This window comes from Tachysurus fulvidraco, chromosome 12 (genome assembly GCF_022655615.1).
Source record: "Tachysurus fulvidraco isolate hzauxx_2018 chromosome 12, HZAU_PFXX_2.0, whole genome shotgun sequence".
Taxonomy (NCBI): domain Eukaryota; kingdom Metazoa; phylum Chordata; class Actinopteri; order Siluriformes; family Bagridae; genus Tachysurus; species Tachysurus fulvidraco.
Window position 1 is genome coordinate 8,138,045 of NC_062529.1, and position 21,636 is coordinate 8,159,680.

At 41.9% G+C, this 21,636-nt stretch overlaps 1 protein-coding gene across 1 annotated transcript in view; it reads left to right on the plus strand.

The window, feature by feature from the left end:
- arhgap5 (Rho GTPase activating protein 5) overlaps positions 1-21,636 on the plus strand; it is a 33,522-nt gene that overhangs the window by 9,068 nt on the left and 2,818 nt on the right. Inside the window, exons 4-6 of the mRNA XM_027172778.2 lie at positions 14,926-15,003; positions 16,613-16,744; positions 19,008-19,113. Coding sequence (XP_027028579.1) covers positions 14,926-15,003; positions 16,613-16,744; positions 19,008-19,113 — 316 coding nt within the window. The remainder of the gene's footprint in view (positions 1-14,925; positions 15,004-16,612; positions 16,745-19,007; positions 19,114-21,636) is intronic.

Here is a 21,636-nt window from a genome sequence, read left to right on the forward strand (position 1 = left end):
CATCACTGCGTCTTCAGAAATCTGAGGACAGAAAATCGCGTTTCAGAACCAGCTCGTTTGTGCGAATGTAGTATCGCAGTCTTGTACAAAAGTGCTATACAGTGACCCAGAACCACATTCGGACATTGTCGTGTTGTTAGGTCGGTTATTGACTTGTGTAGTTGCAGTGAAGGCTTAGTACGCCTTTGGCTGTATCTCAGTACTCGAGGTCTTTATTTAAAAGCCTTTTCAGTGCATTTTGTGGATGAAAGGGGTCATCAAGCTCCTACACACGCGCAGGCTTAGTTGCTCACATTCTTTGCTGTGTTTTTAAAACCTGGAGGAAATGCTTGTGCCTTTTTGTCCATCACAGCTAGCCTTTTACCAGTCTGAACATGCTGCATGCTTTGGCTCGTCTCTCCGACTTCCATTTTGTGAGCTATAGACTTGAATATTAGCGGATTTTTGACTAGAACATTTTTTAAATGGACTTTTTCTTAATGTTTTGAAGACTTGCTTATCGCCTCTATAGCAGCGATAAGCCACTACTTTCAGCTTTCAACTTTCTCAGTGAGGTTATTCTATTTGTAAAATGTTATTCATTATCGATTAGGCTTGGGATGATTGATGGTATCAGGATTTGCGATAGATTCCGTCCGTCATGCCATGGCTGATGGATGAAACATGCATCATGCCAAGGCTGGGCGATTTACGAAACGTCTGTGGGGAAACGTGGCGCTTGCAGCTTATAGATAGATGGAAATAAATTGTGCTTTATCTCATAATATGTTCTCTTTTAGCTTGTATTATGCCCTGTATAACAACCGTACAGTGTGACTTCTTTCAATGCGACTCTGCTTCCTTAATGTACTCGCAACTCTGATAAAGCCATGAATAACCTCGCTTGCAAAATATGTACGACCCCCCGACCTCACAGTTGGTGATGATTATGAAGCATGATAGGACGATCGGATATAACACACAATCTCCCAAGTCTAGTATTAAATATGGTTTTTATATGAAATCTGTATTTGCATGCTGAACATTCGCATTCAGCAGCAAGCGCTGAAAACCCAGGAAGTGACTTAAGTTGAGAGGCAAATTGCAGAGCGTGACTAACTAAAGTAGCTCGGTCCTTTAATTAGACGTCCGAGTGTACTCGAGCGTTTTCTCGAATGTAAATGTGCTGCTTTTTGTTCTCCGATGTTTGGAGTTCTCCTTGAGTGCTGCAGTTTCTGTCATTTCTAATGAATATTTATGTTGTTAAAAGCATTTTAAACCAGAAAGTGTGATCTTCATGGTGTAAAAGCCACTAAATGAGGCATTTGAAATAAGGCTTTCAGTGTCGTTTTGCCATAAAATGCATGCTTTAAACTGGCGAGGACTTCTTAAATCTTCCTTACAAGTTTTCTCTTCACCTCAAAACGTCAGAATAATGCAGACGTTATAAGTGAAGGATAAGCGATGATGACGATCATGTAAAGGAGTTTCACTAGATAAATCCGCCGTCAGACTCAACCGCTGATTTTTTGAGGTTACGCATGTTGCTGTACTATGAAGTCATCAGGAGGCTATTGGTTACCATAGTTATAAGGTCTCAGTGGGTGGAGCAACTAATGTTCCAAATCAGTTTTCTTGCCACTGATATAATAGGTGTAAATAAATATACTAAAATATATATGCATCATATCGTACAAGATGAAGAAGCACACACTCTTAGCCATGAATCACGCGCTCTACTGTCTTTGCTCCCATTGGTCGATGAGTCGCTCATTATTTACATAACGTTCCACTTTTTTCAACACTGCATCACTGGACACGCCCACATCTGATCCCCACCGCAAGTTGCAAGCTCTCCGTGCAAATGAGGTCGATTTGTCACTGCGAGGTGCGAACATAGGGTTAGCCAGCAGACACCTAGACACCAATCTGTGGACTAGATTGGACTCGGCTGTTTGGGGCATCCTGCTTTTCCACCTGGCTCTTTGTCAGCTGTTCTCTGCTGTTGTCATGATGACACAAAGGTTTTGTGTTGTCCGGTAAAATGGCTTGGACTGCTCCCTATTTCTGCCACCTAAAAAAGATCGAACGTTAATGAGCGCCGGTAAATTAGTTTTTCTAGCAATTTTCCAAAAGCCGGAGCCAGAACTAAAGTACCCCTGTGTAACAAAAACGCTCCATGGAGGAACAGCTGGAATTAGGGTTTTTTTTTGGTGTGTGTGTGTTTGTGTGTCTCATGCAGCAGCATCTCATGGACCATATGCTTTTGTCTGTTGCACTGAAGTTCTAGTGTAGCCATGTTCAGACATGTTTTGAAGGGTCACCCTCATAACACGAATACAGTTTTAATGCTTAAACAGGAGCGATTAGTTCATAGCTATGAATAAAACACGTCAGTTGGAGTTTGAAGTGGTTCTGTTTGTATAGTAGTGGTGCTTCCCCTCACCACTTCACTAGCACCGTAGGCTCTGAACAGATGAGACAGATTTGTTTAGAAGTACGCAGAGAATACACACACACACTCTCACACACAGTTCTTTGTCTGATCGTCTTTGAACATTCCAGGAAGGGTAAATTAAATAAAAAGCTGATGAAATTCTGTGAAAACTCTCTTGTCAATGAAGCGCCTTCAGGTAAATAATTTACTTCAGTGCATCAGATTGTCTGCAGAAAACCACAACACAGTACAGAGGGCCTGCTCCAGGAGACCCGATGTTAAAAAAAATAAAATTATACATTTATTAGGTCTGCTGCAATATATTTTTTATTTTATACCCTTGCTTTGCTTAATAGACTTTGCTTTTTTTCAGCATCTAGACTTCTGTGTGTCATCTCACATCTGTAATATCTGTAAAGTGTAAAATCATGTCCAGTTTGAGAGGAATATATAGGATGATAAAATTGTTCCGCTAATCACAGCCCTCTTGTCGTCGGGTTGAAAAACGGATGTGTTATTTCCTCTCTGCGGTTACTCAGTGTTTTAGGCCATGTTTTCTCATGTCTGCTGTTGTCTCCTGTTCAGCCAAGCAGAGCTTTTTTGACACATGTACCAGGTCCTTTGAGAATGCTTAGCGAAAAAAAAAAAAACACCACCACAAAGTCTTAGCATTCCCAATGGCATTCTGTTGTCTGTGTAATACATGGGAAGGAGTTGTCGGAACAAATCACTTGTGACAGGCTGTCGCCGCACATCCGAGAAGTGTACTTAGTCCAGAGCGTAGACATCGGAGTGGACATCAGCATCGGCGCTCGCACAAACGAGCCTGTGAAAGAAGGCTTCACAAGCCATGGCAGGCTCGTACGATGTGGAGAAACAGAACGTATTCATGCCGAGAACTACGACAAAAGATAAATCGACTCGACAACACAATGACCAGTCTTGTTGGTTGAACTGGGCATTTGTATATCAGGCAAGAGCAGGAGAATTGACATGTAGGAACAGGTTTGGGTCTCTTGGTTCCTGTGAAGGGAAATTTGTAATATTAGAGCATTCAGAAACATTCTCGAACCTTTGTGTGCTTTCAATTTTGTGTCCAAATCCTATTGTCCTTAAAGTGACTGACAGCTGAAAAACTCCCGAGAGCTCATTCTAGTTTGCTGCTGTGATGACGATCAGTTTTTTCATTATTTACTTTATCTAAAGAATCACTCGTGTGACGGTTCAGATTTACCTCTGACTACAAATATGTATATATTCTGTATTCGTAGGTCTGAAATGAAACTTTAGCCACCCGCTTTTTATTCTTTAATCCAGTTATAAGCTCACAGTCCAGCACAGTAAAATAATGCTATCACTGTCATTATTGTTCCCTAAAGCCATGTCTCTTCCCAGGCGAGACATTTTATCCACTCCGTCGTATACTGAAAAAACTAGTCGTAACCCATCTGCTCATTATGAATTAGAGATGAGCTGGAGTGATGTGCAGATGTCCTGGGCCGCCGTACTTCCCCCGTGTGAGCCGAGCACCGAACCACGCCTCACCGCCCTGCACTTCACCGCCCCCATGCCACACACACTGTCGGTTTAAGCACAGAGCCAGGCTCATGTTGTCCGAAGTGCTTTTGCAGAAGGGCGTGTGTTTCACCCACACAAGCAATCTAGATAATTGTCTTTTACTGCATCGAATGTCACCTGTGTCAACATAGCAGGAGGTCCGTGTGTGCATGTGTGGTGCACTAAATCTTTATGTTAATGAGTTACCGTTCTAAGAAGAGAGTGAAGCTGCAGGCAGAAGATAAGGCTCTTCACTTCTGCTAAACCCTTTTGCTAGCAATTTTGTTGGGGCTTTACTAACCACATACACACACACACACACACACACACACACACACACAAAACTCAGTCTATTCACGCTACCAGTCTGTAGCGCTTATGTAAAAGCACTCAGAGCTGTCTTTTATCTGTCGTCTCCTCATGACTAAACCTGCTGTCAAGGCCTGAGCGCTAAAACACAGTTGGAGCTGCTTGTTATTGTCAAGTTGCTAAAAGACAGCAAGTCCCGTTTTAAAGAAGTGCGTCATTACGTCAAAGAAACGCGCACATTTTTCTCACGACAGCACTGACTAACCTTGTCAACCAACTTGTCTTTGAGTTTGTCCCCACTTTGGATGGAAGCAATCAGCTTTTATCCTGCCAGAGATTTTATCATGAACAGAGAGCACATTCTGAGACACACACACACACACACACACACACACACACACACACACACACACACACACACACACACACACACACCCCCTCCTTTGTGTCATCCGCTTTGATTTATACGAACCGCAGGAAACATATTAATGTCGTGTTCCAGAACTTGATGATTCTGCTTATATTCTGACCCGCTTAAATTTCTCAAATAAGCAATTTCGTGCCGGAGTTCAGTTTGTCGCACCCAACCACTGCTCTGGTAACATTGGCTACCTTCAAATCTGTTTAGGTACGTTGAAGTTGTGTGATGAATATGTGCAATAAAATGTCATTTTTAAACAAGTGACCCATTCAGACGTGCAGCGTGGTTTATCTTGTGCAATAGAAACTTGGCCTTTGACACCTCTGAACACAAAAAAGCATCTCGACATCCAAGATGCATACCACATAAATTTTCATTACTATGTAGTCATGCTGATCTGTCAGTATCTGTGCAGTGATTCCGAGTCATTTTATACTTTGTGTGTTTTTTTTTTTTTAATCTAAGAACATGGATGGATGGCAGTCTAGGAGGTGTTTTCTTTTCATTCATAAATTTATCGTAGTTTTTAATCTTTTTTTTTTTTGGAGTTTTTTTTGGAGTTTTTTTTTTGCTGTTTAAAACATAACCATACCTCCTTTATCATAATGCACCTGTGCTTTTACTCTTAATGCTTCTGAGAACAGAGTTAAAGCTGTTAAGCTCTAATTATATACTTCATAGATTGGTTTGACTCAGAAAAATACAAGTGCTATTTCAAAAAACGATGGCAACGCAGAATGATTCAACAGCTAACAGAAGCCTTAAGAGCTGCTTCCTTTAAGAGTTGTGATCTTTGTGAACTGCTGCTCCTGCTGCATCACAGGGCAGTGTAACACACCAAGTGTCAGACAAGCTGCTATTTTTTTTATTCAGTCATAGTTGATAGCATAAATATGCAAATAAGAAGGTTAGAGCTGTACAGTGTGAAATGTCAGGTTATTAATAGCCAGGATTAATTGGTGATGCAATGCGAAACGTGACACGAGATAACCAAGGATTCGTCCTCCCACCCAGAGAGCACGGGCCATTTTGCTTGGACACTGTTTGCTGTCTTTGCACATCAGCACACTTTGTAGTTTTGTGACTCGAAGCCTAAAAGCCTAGTATGCTAAATCAGTCACTACACATTAACATGAAAGAGCTTTTCCATTATTTTCATGTATAAAATAAGTCAGGAATAAAACATGACCGAAAGTGCTGTTAGTGGAAAATCAGCACCGGTACAGAAACAGAGGTTTATTACGACCCTGAATATTTTACAGTAATTCCATTTTGCATGTCCCAAAGTGCTTTATTTAATAATTCTCTACAGCATCTTGCCAGTTTTTACGTACTTTAATAAAGAACCACACATCATAACTTTTATCCACTCGTGATTATGTTAACGACGTAGACCGTCTGTGAAACAATTTAGTTCCTGGTACTTACATTAGACCCTCAAAGTAAGTAGACACACAACACAGCTTGTCAGCCTGACCGAGTCACTGACGACAACTCCGTGCTAAAGACCGGAGGAAACCTAGTCGACAGCCGATACCAGAGATTCCATCCAAACACACAAAATAAACATGTCCTCCCAGAAATCTCCAGCTTATTATTAATCACGCACCGTACGAGCTTTACAACTGAAACTACTGTCCAGTAATTTACGTTATTTGAAAAGTTAACGCATAACGTCTTCTCGAAAATAACAAACATATCGTCTTCTCTAAACATCTGATAACGGTGAGATCCTACGTGAGGAATGTAGGTTCTCAAACACGATAAGCATGTCACTATTATTAATAATATTAGTATCTGATATGTGATGATAGTCTCTGCAGATGATCTTGTTTTTTTTTTCGTTTTTTTATCTCCAGCATACCTGCCCATTTCGCTTAATTCCATTACAGCCATGCTGTGTTTTTTTAGCTTTCTGTACTAATATCATCTCAGAACATTTGATCGAAAGCTGACCATTTAGTGGGTGGAGATGTTCTGCTTGTAGAGGCAGTTCTTGAATAATCACAGCCGTGGTTTTTGTTGCAACTTGAAAAATAAAGCATTAAAAAAATGCATTAAAAAATAAATAATGCATGCACATAAATCAATTTTTTTTCTGCATACGCCATTGTCTGTGATGTTGTGTGATAAATGGTTTGCTGGATTGTGATACATTTCCTCAACAAAATGATGAATGCCTCATTTCCAGAAGCATCGGTTTGGCTGGACCGGACATTTGAATTCGGGATTTAATTACTTCATTAGTTACTCCTGAAAGATGGTGTACGGTGGACGGTACTCTTGCACATTGTACATTCTCTGAAGTGTTTACTAACTCTGCTGCATCCTCCTCCCTGCATGTTAAACTGCTGCGTTAGAGATGAAGAAACACTCGGTCTGGGGAAATGTTACAGTACTCTCTACAGTACATGTGTGTGAGTGGTTCCAGATGCTTCCTCCAGTTCTTGTGTCTTGCTCAGACGAGGTGAACAGGCCTTTCTCGCGGGTGTCGTTTGCAGCTTTTGGCACCACACGATCGTCTCACAAAGCTGTGATGTACTTGGCGCTAGTTGTGTTTAGATTTCGATAAAACTATGCAATCCTGCTTATGAGCCATACTGTGTAATATATAAGCTAAGTGAGGGGGGAAAGATCCAGACTTGTTGCATACCCTGTTCCTGCCATTGGTTATTGTTTCAGGAATATTTTTTTAAATTGTGACGCTTGTGTGTTTGAGTCAGGGAGAATTTATATAGTGCTTGTAGTATCAAGTTTGGTCCAGTCTATCGGTTGTAATTCTTTATATCATGTGGATATTATGGACATTTATGGACAGTACGGACAACATTTACTTAGGAAAACAATGCTATAAGGAATCAAACAAATGTACCATCATGGACAACACCTCACATGCAACATTTGAAGTTAAGCATGTTTTGTAGAGATGTTCAGGTTTTTATAAACTGAATTTGATTGAATATTTATATTTTACCGAATAGCTCCTGAAGCTGCTCTGGCGATGATCACTGTATTGAATTATCTGCTCTTTGCTCTCATATACAAGCTCAAGTAGCAATTCTTTTGGTTTTATGTATGCATATCCTCCACGTCAAGGAGCCACGGCCACATGGGAAGCAGACCTAGTTATAAAAGGTTACGCTCTTCATGTGACCTTTATCTCAGCGCAGTGCGATCCTGCACAAACAAGCACAGCACCGTTTACAGAAACGGCTGTTCGTCTGAAACCTGGATGCTCCGTTCTGACAGAAACGAGTGTCGTAGCGATTTCTATTAAAAAGCTTTTAGAGCATTCCGCTCGTACTGACACGGTGTGCGGAAGAGCCTGTGATGTGAGTCACGCTCGAGATTTGTGTCGCCGCTGTGATTCGACAGAAAGCTTACTCGAGTAATAATTAGGGGTGTAACAATACATGCCAGTCTATTTCAGTATGATGCGGGTGTGTCTCCATACAGTACTTATTCAGTGCAGAATTCACTGAATAGGAAATGAAATTGGGGGGAATAGAAGAATTTATTATCGCCACATATACATTACAGCACAGTGGAATTCTGCACAAGGGCAGCTATGATACAGCACCACTGGAGTAGGGAGGGTTAAGGACCTTGCTCAATTGCCCAACAGTGGCAGCTTGGCAGTGTTGAGGCTTGAACCCTAGACCTTCTAATAAACAACCCAAAGCCTTAACCACTTGAGCCACCACTGCCCCATTGCTTAACCCCTGATAGAGCAACGTTTTTACTCTTGTAATTTAGTACTGGGGTTAGCACAGCTTTTTATCTGGGGTTATGAAACCCTGGTCTAAAGCAAAAACAGTGCTATCTCTGCGTTGCGGCGCTAAACATGTACGGTGTGAAACAATGTGGGGTTTTTAGTAGTACGGTTAGATGCGTTGTAACAGAAACTCAATCAGAAACCGATATAGCAGATATCACCTCGAAAAACCCTAAACATCACAGAAGTGCACGCCGTCAAATTTTGTGAAAGTTTGATATCAACAAGAAGCTGGTAAACTAAAAAAGGCCAAAGCTGTGAAGGCTATGGGCGCAGAACACCACACTGTGCTTATTACCACTGATGTGAAGCATGAGAAAAACCTCTATTTATCCAGTCATGGTTGTTGCTGGTGCAGTTGCGTGTGCCTGCGTGTGCCTGCGCCTGCGTGTGCCTGCGCCTGCGTGTGCCTGTGTCTGCGTGTGCCTGTGTCTGCGTGTGCCTGTGTCTGCGTGTGCCTGTGTCTGCGTGTGCCTGCGTGTGCCTGGGTGTGCCTGCGTGTGCCTGTGTCTGCGTGTGCCTGCGTGTGCGTGTGCCTGCGTCTGCGTGTGCCTGCGTCTGCGTGTGCCTGTGTCTGCGTGTGCCTGTGTCTGCGTGTGCCTGTGTCTGCGTCTACGTGTGCCTGCGTGTGCCTGTGTCTGCGTGTGCCTGTGTCTGCCTGTGTCTGCGTGTGCGCGTGCCTGTGTCTGCGTGTGCCTGTGTCTGCGTGTGCGTGTGCCTGTGCGCGTGCCTGTGTGTGTGTGCGCGCCTGTGTGTGTGTGCGCGCCTGTGTGTGTACGCGCCCGTGTGTGTGTATGCGCGCCTGTGTGTGTGTGTGTGTGTGTGCCTGTATGTATCTGGCACAGTATTAGTGATGGTGTCTTTAGAGACTCAGAAACGTTCCGCTCCACCACTTGCTGCCCGTCGGCATCATAACTGACCCGCCGGCTGAAGGCTCTCTGGAACAGTCTGTATCTAATGCTGTTTTTCTCAACCAGTACATAAACGTGTTAGCACACTGGCTTGTGGAAACAGCATGCTTAGGAGGAGTGTGCTCTGTACTGTAACCTCTCCTGAATCAAGCTCCTTTATCAGGACTGTGAGTGTGGGCTCGATTAAGTAGCAAATCATTTTCACCTCAGGTAATATAAGCATGATGAGTAACCTACTGCATTATGCAGTCAGCTGAATGTGGAACCTTGTATCAAATGAAACAATGCAATACGATACCCTGTGCTGTGTCTTTACACCTCTAGTAATAATGTACTTGCTGTAACTCTGTTGTAGCAGTTTGGAGCGCACTGCAGGCTGTTTTAGGCGACTTCACGTGCCCGCTTACTGTGTTTAATCAGATGTCCTTTTCCGGTTTTCTCTGCAGTTCAGCTTGATGGACCTCCCAGAAAAGGAAAAAATATTGACCTTTTTTAATTTTCACAACAACAATGCAAGCATCCCACATGGAACGTCTGGGTTAAGCTTTAAGATTCATTGTAAGATTTAATTAATCTGGCTTAACAAATGATACGCTGATAACACTGTAAGGAACTGGATTCAGATCTAAAGCTTTGCACTAGAAGAAGCTCTGTCTCGTGATTTGCATTGAATCATCAATCAAGTGTCCATTACTGCTAAGAAAACTTATTCGGAAAAGCTTAAGGCTTTTAAGTTCTAGCATCACAGTGGGGATAAAATAGACCGGCTGCTTTATTAAGCTGGTAACAGTATCTAAGGAGGGAGAGTGCAGAGGCCATTTAAAACCATGCATGTGCACATCAATGCAATCTTGCTCTGCCTTCATGTGCATAGATTTGAGTAATGTCTTCTGCTTCCTGCACACGGACAGGCTTTTATTGTACGCGGGGGCAAAGCATGATGATAATCTTTTGGTGAAGAGCTGCAGATGGGTCTGATGAGAGGGCTCTGAGGGAGCGCAGTACATCCTGCTGAGGCACATGTAAATTAACATCACTTCCCTCACCACTGCTTCCTGCCACTCTGTTTTCATGACATGCTTGACCTCAACCTTCCTCTCAGCATTTGACTGAGTTACATCATCCTGCCGTTTAATTGGCAGGTCATCGTCAACACAAAAGACATTTCAAGCCACAGCACAGCTGCAGTGTTAGTGTAGGGAAGTGTGTGTGTTTGTGTGTTTGTGTGTGTGTGTGTTTGTGTGTGTGTGTGTGTGTGTGTGTGTGTGTGTGTGTGTGCCATAACAGGTACTGCGACCATGACGACGGTGATGTAAAGGTACTAAATGTGACACTCCTTAACACGATGATCAGGATGTTTGTTCACATACATCTCAGTTCAGATGCTTACAGAATTTATGTTTGAATATGTTACAGGTTGCCTAAAGCAAATATTAAGTATGTAAACATGTATGTATAAGATTATTGATATATTGCGCTATGGTGGGCTAGTTGTTCTTCCTCACAAGAGATTAAATGGGCATCACCTTACTGCAGTAACTGTACAGTAGCAAAGCAGTGGAACATGAGCAGTTTTGTAAGTTCTGGTCTACTCAAATATTGCAGCAGTTTTAACTGTGAGTGAGTAAGATGTACTTTACACTCAAAAAGAGCTTTTATACCTCAGCGTCAAAGGATTCTTCATTCTGATTGGTCTAAAGATGATATTTGCTGCAGATAAACGCAGTTATCTAATCAGCCAATTGTGTGGCCAAAGCGCAGTGCATAAAATCATGCAGGTACAGATCAAGAGCTTCAGTTATCATTCACATCAAACATCAGAATGAAAGGAAAAGTCTGATCTATAACTTTAACCATGGCATGGATGTTGGTACCAAATGGGTTGCTGTTGCTCACACACAACACTAAAATATCCTGTGAGCGGAGGATCTGGCGGCAGAAACACCTTGTTGATGAGTGATATCAGAGGAAAATGACCATTCTTGTCTAAGCTGACGGGAAGTCTGTAGTAACTCTATATTGTTGTGAGTTGCATGTTGCGACTGTCACCCCTCGCACTGCTCGACTGGTCCCACCATCTCTCAGGGTAAGAGTCAGCTATGCATCAAGACTCTCTTCTGTTGTGGAGGTGGTAGAATGAACTTCCCCTAGATGTCCGAAACAGCTGAGTCACTGGCTATCTTCAAACGATGGGTGAAGATCTACCTCTTCCAGAAACACTTAAACTAGCACTTATTTTCCCTGTTTGTTTTGTGTGTATTTTTTTTTAAACAACAACAGTGGTTTAGACCGTTATCTGTAAGCTAGTGAACCATTGTTAAAGTATTCATTGATAAAGACTTCAAAGTTTCGCTCTGGATAAGGGCGTCTGCCAAATGCCATAAATATAAATGCAACTCGATCCCTTTCAACTGTGGTGAACAGACAAGCATCTCAGCCTGCACAAAACATCAAGCCTTAAACAACCACTGTGCACAAAACCCACTGTTAATTTTTTTTTTCTGTTTGGAAAAATGGCATAATAGAAAGCAATAAATAAAGAAATAACATTCTCAGAAATATGCTTCACTTGGGAGACCTGCCGATGGTATCAGGAATTCGCCAGTAGATTCCATCTACCAAGATTTCCGAAAACACGAACTTTCAGGTGACTGCAGCTTTCAGATTGACAAAACCCAATTGTGTACATCTCATAATACGTTACCCTTTAGTCCTAAACTCAACTATGCTGCACCCCTCTAAACCTACAAGCGATGCTATCCATAGTCGGTGATCAAGGGACAAGATGCTACAGTATATTGTACACAAGCTCAGAAGCCTGTAGTTGGATACTTGGAGAACACAGGATACCCAGGATATAGAGCGTTTTGGCTGGCTTTAGCTTTGCTCAGCTCAAAGCAAGGTGTGACACTGTTAGGTGATCCATTTACAACTCTAGCTCATCCCCAAGCAAAACCACCCCTATCCTATCCAAACCTCACTAACATTACCAAACAATTTCTCATCATCCTCGGTGTGTAGGTATTGCACCTACCATGACAGCCCTGGAGGCAACTCGGTCTGTAGAAGCAAGGCCACTGAACACGTGTACACTTTGCTGCAGGGAGTGAATATAAAGTGTGATGAAAACAGCAAGGTCGCCCGTCAGTCAAGCCACAGCACTTCCGCAGCCAAACAATGGTGAACAGTAGCAGTGCCAAAAAAAGCTTAAACACAGCAAAATACATGCTGCTGACAAAGCGTGAGTGAAACGTTGTATACCCTGCAGACATTCATCCAGACTGCTGCACACACCAGGTTTAGTTAGTGCTGCAGTCCTGAGGGATTTAGACCATGTGATGCTCCTGGGCACGTGGTTCTAATACTCTGATCAATGCTGTATTCTGGGTTTAACCAATACATTAACTTTAGTCATGACATTTACTCAGCTAGTTATATGAGATCCCTGTCATATGGAATTAACTCGTATTTGGATAAATTATGGCAGGTACCGAATCCATTACAGTCAGTATCGTCACAGTACACAATTTCGGACGCATACCTCGAGTCATCCTCGACCGTGTGGTCTTGAGTTTAATTGGTATCTAAGCACGTATTTAATATGCATCAGCAACTCGCCACACACACACACACACACACAGGGACAGTTTCCACATTGACTTAAATTAACCTTCGGGATGTGAGTTTCTGTCTAAGCAACAGAATTTGTTCACTGTGTCTCAACCAAAACAACTATAAAGTTACTTCATCTGTGTTTATAATTCAAGAATACAGAGTTGTTGAGATTGTATTCTTGACCTGGTTGTAAAACACAAATTGAGTAGTTCTCTAAGCTCAAACAGCTTTGGCCTTATGATTTTATAAATCCGCTCTTCAGTTTCAAATGACAAGTAACAGAAAAATAACATGTTCAGCAGCTCATTAATTAGTCTACATAATAATTTGTACATTTTCCAATATAGTTATTTGATTTCCTTGTATTTATTTATTTATTTATTTACTTACTTACTTACTTACTTACTTACTTACTACCTAAAACTTCCTTCCAAGTCCCCAGATTAAATCTTGTAGGCGGATATTGATTAGCTGCTCTCTAACTTATCTTTTTAAGGGTAACGATTGCTTGGCTGTGATAGAACCTGAGTTGATTCGAGTCACTGGTTATCTACAATGCAGAACGCATGACAATAGATAATTGCCAAATTCAATCTGGCCCACATGACGCCATGAGCAGTACTTCACTCAAATGACCGAGATCAAGGAAGGAAAGCCGTATAACCGCTCATGTAATTGAAAGTGGTTCATCTTGTTCGGCTCCTGTCTAAGAATAGTATGTCAGATTGCTTCAACTTCCTGCTTCTGTCCTTAGTTTAACAGGCCTGCTTGTTTATACGCAACATCGTGCCTCACCTTAAACTGTAGTACTGGCTCTGACATGTGAGAGCATCCTAGGAATGCACAATAGTTCAGTTTTACAGTTTTGCTGGATATAACCAAGTGACTGCACCTTTCTCTAGACATCTCTGAACATTTTTTGCCTTTCATCAACGTTGTAAGATTAAACGCTAATCAGGATATATGAGTAATTGTATGTAACACCAGAAATGCTGAGTGATTAGATCAGCCTTGAGATGTGGAAATGTGGATCCGAGTGAATACGTTTCATTGTTGTAATTAATGAATGTAATACAAAGACTTAACAAGAGGAATATGTGCAATCAGTGACTGTTTACGCTCTAAATCCTGACAGGGCAGTGGGTGAAATAATATACTGTCGTTTTCTTCGGATTTATACAAAGTGTCCCCTGGTGGTCCAGCAGCAGGATCTTGTGCTCTCGTTGCCATGGCCTGGGTTGGATTCTAATCCAGACACTGAGGGATTAATTCTCAGTACTCGGATAAAATGGGAGGGTTGCGTCAGGAAAGGCATCCGGTGTAAAACCTGTGCCAAAGCAAATATGCGGACCAGATGATCCGCCGTGGCGACCTTGAACAGGGAGGAGCTGAAAGAACAAATAACAACAAGGATTGATGCAAAGTGAATGAAACATTTGTCTTTTTTGAAACCTTTGTCACTAATGATCATGTACAGGAAATATTCCACTGTTGTATAAAACAATACAGAAGCTCAGTCTGGCCAGAAATGGAACAGGCCTACGACATGATAAATTATACAACTAACCATCTGACCTCCTGTATACCACTGATATGGAGCTAAATTGGGCCTCACTATGTAGGACAGTTTTTAAAAGGAGGCTGGAACAGTCAACGCTGTTGTGCTTACAATGACACACGGGCTACAAATAGACAATTAAAACCTAGCCTGATTTCACCTCATGCAACTTTTTACTGCCATGTTCCTTTTGCATTCCCATTCACAATGTTCCATCATGTGCATCATCCTTACGAGTAATCACTGCGCTGCTTTTTTTTTTCATGTGGTACTTTCTCTTCCCTGTTAAAGCTCTTTAACTACTAACAGATTTGTTCCATTGGAAATTTCCTTCATTTGTTTGTTTGTTTCCTTCTTTTCCAGGGCTCACCACAGAAGGCCTGTATCGTGTGAGTGGCAACAAGACCGATCAGGACAACATTCAGAAACAGTTTGACCAAGGTACTTAATCAGGAACTGTGCCACCAGATAATAGTCATTCGCACAAATCTGAAATAATTATGTGATTGCTGAGAAACACCTTGTTGGTAAGCTGGTTAATAATTAATCTCTCTTTAAGATGTCAGCTTCCATCTTCTTTCATTTCTGTAGCAAAATCATTTCTCTCATCCCTCACCGCTCTACTGGCCTAATGACTTCACCAGACAGAAAAGCAAAGCTTTTTATTCATCTAATGGCCTGTTAGTCAAACACACATGAGAGAGACCTCAGTAGATAATAAGATGAGAGTAATTATGTTAATGTATGAAAGGGGTAGAGTCTATAAATGGGACGGTTTCAGTGTTCTGTCTTTTTCCTTGCCATATTTTTTCTCTTGCATTTACTTGACAGTTTGGGCATTTGTTAATCCGGCTAACTTGTGCTTCCTCCAAGTAATATAAAGACTTTTTTTTTTTTTTAAATCAAGCTGCTGCTGCCTCATAAGGCACTGTAACAGTCAGAGATAAGTGCTATCACAGAGGAAAGCCCTTTCATTTACATACATTCACGTTTATGGCATTCGGAAGACCACATTACCCAGAGTAACTTACATTGGCTTTTATTATTCACACAACTAAGCATTTAAGGGCTAAGGGCCTTGCTCAAGGGCCCTGCTGTGGCAGATTGGTGCTACTGGGATTTGAGCTCATAACTTTCCAGTCATTGATTAGTGTCATTGTGATTGACAGGGAAGAGCATGTGTGTCATCCTTTTTGTATTTTAAATGAAAAAGATTTTTTCCCCCCATTTATTTATTAATATTTGTATGTTTCAATTGTATTTTTAAATTATTTAAATGTAAATTTAATCTAAAATTAAATATAAGTTTTAGTATTAAAATTGTAACAAGAATTTTGTATTTGAAATTGTAAATTAAAAGATATAGAACGAGCAGTGATAATAGCTGATTATTATTATTATTATTTGGTTCCTTTCGTGTTTAAGTCTTAATTTTATCTTCAAGTTGTTTAGCAAGGTTTATACCGGTGCACGTTTTTCATCTCGATTTGCTCTTTCAGACAAAATTCTCAATTCATAAGAATCCAGTTGTTTGGTCTGTGGTCACAAGTTGAGACAGGAGGACAGTGTTGCATAGCGTAAAGCTCTAAGGACAGCTACGAGTTTGCGAAATGTAAACTTTTTAGGAAGAAAAAAGATTATCGTCTCAAGCTCACCTCAAGGAATGTGTTTTTATGACCCCATTTTCTGCCCAAGCCCTGATCGTGCCACCGAAAGCCATTTGTGATCATCTGCCAAAAAAAGTCTTTCAGCTCATGATATATAGTCATTCCACACACACACACACACACACACACGTACACGTCATTTGCTGACTGTGAAAAATATACAAATCAATTAAAAAAAAAAAAAGCCTTTTACAGATAACAAATGTCCCTGAAAATCAACACCTGAGGGCAAATAATGCCCCTCAAACAGTTCCTTCCTGCACTCGATTGACTCGTTCTGTCTTTGTGCACCACTGCTTAAACATATGACAGAGATATTAAGATGTAGGTTTGACCTTGCTTCGCCATCCTCACTCAAACATCTTTGTTGTTTCTCTTTATAGACCACAGTGTGGATTTCTTGGCCATGGATATCGCCGTTAACGCCGTAGCCGGAGCACTGAAAGCATTTTTCGCAGATCTACCAGACCCTCTCATCCCCTACAGTCTCCATCCAGAGCTCGTTGAAGCCGCCAGTGAGTATATTTTTCTTCTGAAGACGTTCCTCTGTCAGAGATACGAGATCATTAGCAGTCTCGGATGGCTTGGTTAAAAAAAAAATGTACAGTGTATAAATTGTGGAGAAATCTGCAGGATCAAAGAATGAGCCACTGGGAAACGCTGCGAATTTCTTCCCTACTTTTTATACAGTCCACTAGAGCTGGCTGAGATATAAAAACGACTAATGATATCCTTTTGCATAAAAATAAATAAAAGCCATGATAACCGATTGCGTTGCCCTGCCTCCCGCCCCCGTGTGTGATGCTGTTTACAGCCGGGTTGCCATGGCAACCTGTTTCTCACCGGGTTTACTACTCTTTCCCTCCCAGCTCTCACTCTCATCCGCCACACGTTTTCAAGGCTGCGCCGGAATATTAAACTATTTACAAGCTTCTTCCATATAAACGTGGCTTAACTATAAAACCCAGACTCACACCAGCTGCCGGGATGGCACGGGATTGGTGGGGGAAGAAAAAAAAAAAAAAACAGAAATGAAGGAAAATATGTTTGTATTGTTGTGTCTCAGTCAAAAGCAAGTTATAATAATCAAACCCAATACTTTGATTGTGAATGGAGAAAAAAAAAATTATTCCATCCGCTTAAAGTAAATATTTGGATGTCGTGGAGGTTCTGAGGTTTGAGAGATTGGTATTAATCTCAACAATAAACAAAATCATCTTCAGTTATTCAGGTTTAGGGGCAGGTACGTTAGACCTAGTAGATCTGTGATGACCTCACAGAGTCGTCCAAATTCTCCCCGGATTAATCATATTCCCCGAATTGTGACACTATTAGTACAAATTATAACTGTAAGTGTACATCCAGTCCAGTAGAGCTACTTTTGCATATAAATGGGGCTCAAATAGGTTGTTAATCACCCAGTAAAGCTAACAGGTACTTGTTAGCGGTGCTTTTAATGCAATCACTTTTCCTAATTCCACTTTACGTAACAGCAGATAATGATGCGTTTTAGACGCGCTCACTCGTCTGGGTTTAAACTGGTGTCCTGTTTCTGCTGCCTTACACTATATAGACTGTTCATTCCCAAGATCTTAAACACACACTTAGACACTATAGTACACAGCTGCGAACGTGTAACGACTCATTATTATTACGCTGTCCGTCATGCTGATGTCATGCGGCTAGTCACGTGACTCATAACACGAGGCAAAAGCAAAGGACCAAATGCTGCCCGTGTCATCCGAGGAGCAGAAGTTCATCTCTGTAATCAGGAAGAAAACAAACATCAGCGGAGGTTTCCATGGCTGTCCATTTTGTCACCGAATATGTTTAGAGCTGCAATCTCAACACAGTGTCGAAAAGACAAGAAGAGATCTGAATCGTTTGTGTTTGCGTGTTTCGGCGACATCACAGCTCGCTTTCACAGGAAGGTGATGAGTTTAAATCCTGATTTTCACTAAGCTGTCACTGGCAGGTCCTCGAGCAAGGCTTTTGACCCTTCTCTGTCTCCAGCTCAATTATAAGCCACTTTGACTTAAAGCTTCTGCTGAGTAAATAAATAAAATAAGTAAATCAATGCAAACGTCTCGATGATGATGATGAGACAACCGGGAAGAACCCGTTTTGTATCTCTAGGCTCTTGATTTTACTGGAACAAAGAAATCTGTGCAGGAAATAAATCCCATCATCGCTCTCTAAACCCATCTTCAAGCAGGCTGCTGATTAGAATTTTAAATGCATTTATTCACGTTGATGCTGTAGGGTTTCTTTTTTTTTTTTTTTTTTGCCCCAAGCCGTGGGGGATCCAATCTGGAGTCTGCTATGACGTGTTCTTGATCCCTCTGTAGGCACTCAGCAGTAGGATAATGTCTCCATGCTGCATTGCGCTCTCTCTCGCTCTCTCTCTCTCTCTCTCTCTCTCTCTCTCTCTCTCTCTCTCTCTCTCTCTCTCTCTCTCTCTTTCGTTTTACCGTCTTATTCCTTGAGCCACTGCCAGATTTCCAGTCCTCTCTTCTCACTCAGCCATTGTGCAGTGTGCTCAGAGCAAACATTTTTACTGGGTGACGTCAGCGTCAGACCTCGCAGATGTGTTGTGACGAGTCTCACGCCGGCCTCAGCACGAAGGCACGATCGAGCCGCTTGAGAGACGTTATTAAACACCAGTGGCTAGAAGGCAAATTTCAGAACGGATGTTTCAGGACACAATCCTTTGCGAAATGAATGAGCTCAAGGTACCTGTCAGTCTGATGCATGTTACATGTGCTTCCCTCCTTGCAGAAATTATGGACCATACTGAAAGACTGCAAGTGCTGAAGGACATTGTGCGGAAATTTCCGTCTGTGAACTATGAAGTTTTCAAATATCTGATCACTCACCTCAACAGGTAAAAACCTTCTGTTTCTCAGGCTGGTGGTTGTGCGGAGTTAAGGAACAAACACACACACGTTCAATCGAGGATACTTGTGAGGAATATCTATCCCTCATTATTAACCCATTAACCTGTCAGCATATAGGAAACTTTAGGCTCCACAAACTCTCAACTGATACTCTTGTCCTTGTGTGGACATTTGGTCTCAAAAACACTCACACACGCGCACACACACACACTCTCACCCTCAGTCATACACACACACTCTCACCCTCGGTCATACACACACACTCTCACCCTCAGTCATACACACACACTCTCACCCTCAGTCATACACACACACTCTCACCCTCAGTCATACACACACACTCTCACCCTCAGTCATACACACACACTCTCACCCTCAGTCATACACACACACTCTCACCCTCTGTCATACACACACTCTCACCCTCAGTCATACACACACACTCACCCTCAGTCATACACACACACACTCTCACCCTCAGTCATACACACACACTCTCACCCTCAGTCATACACACACACACTCTCACCCTCAGTCATACACACACACACACTCTCACCCTCAGTCATACACACACACACACACTCTCACCCTCAGTCATACACACACACACACTCACCCTCAGTCATACACACACACACTCTCACCCTCAGTCATACACACACACTCTCACCCTCAGTCATACACACACTCTCTCACCCTCAGTCATACACACACACTCTCTCACCCTCAGTCATACACACATACACTCTCACCCTCAGTCATACACACACACTCTCACCCTCAGTCATACACACACACACACTCACCCTCAGTCATACACACACTCTCACCCTCATACACACACACTCTCACCCTCAGTCATACACACACACTCTCACCCTCAGTCATACACACACACTCTCACCCTCAGTCATACACGCACACACACTCAGACATACATATATACATGCACGCACACACACTCAGACATACATATATACATGCACGCACGCACGCACACACACACACACACACTCAGACATACATACATGCATGCACGCACACACACTCAGACATACATACATACATGCACGCGCACACACACACACACTCAGACATACATACATGCATGCACGCACACACACTCAGACATACATACATACATGCACGCACACACACTCAGACATACATATATACATGCACGCACACACACACACACACACACACACACACACACACACACACACACACACATACACTCAGACATACATACATACATGCACGCACACACACTCAGACATACATGCACGCACACACACACAGACGTACATATATACATGCACGCACACACACTCTGACATACATATATACATGCACACACACACTCAGACATACATATATACATGCACACACACACACTCTGACATACATATATACATGCACACACACACTCAGACATACATACATACATGCACGCACACACACTCAGACATACATATATACATGCACGCACACACACTCAGACATACATATATACATGCACGCACACACACTCTGACATACATATATACATGCACGCACGCATGCACACACACACACACACACACACACACACACACACACTCAGATATACATGCACACACACACTCAGACATACATATATACATGCACGCACACACACTCTGACATACATATATACATGCACACACACACTCAGACATACATATATACATGCACACACACACACTCTGACATACATATATACATGCACACACACACTCAGACATACATACATACATGCACGCACACACACTCAGACATACATATATACATGCACGCACACACACTCAGACATACATATATACATGCACGCACACACACTCTGACATACATATATACATGCACACACACACTCAGATATACATGCACACACACACTCAGACATACATATATACATGCACGCACACACACTCAGACATACATATATACATGCACACACACACACACTCTGACATACATATATACATGCACACACACACTCAGACATACATATATACATGCACGCACACACACTCTGACATACATATATACATGCACACACACACTCAGATATACATGCACACACACACTCAGACATACATATATACATGCACGCACACACACGCAGACACACACACAGAATTAGAGTTTTTTTCAGCTTGTACATTGTATGCCCCCTGCTGTAACTTGGCCAGCGATTTATGTTGTTAATTAGCTTTGCGTGTCTAATTCACTGCTCACCTGCTTAAAGATAAAAGTTAATCCTATTTTTTAAATAAGTATTACTATTCATAAAACCCTTTTATTAACGTACCAAGGGTTTATCTTATGACTCCAGCGTCTAACTTGGCCACATAATGAAAGCAGTTTGGTGACTTGAATAAATCTAAAGCAATAGAGACCTATAAAAAACAGAAACTTTTTTTTTTTCTTCCCCTGAAAAAGTTTAGTAATTGCATTGTGAATAGCGACGACTAGCACTCCGACTA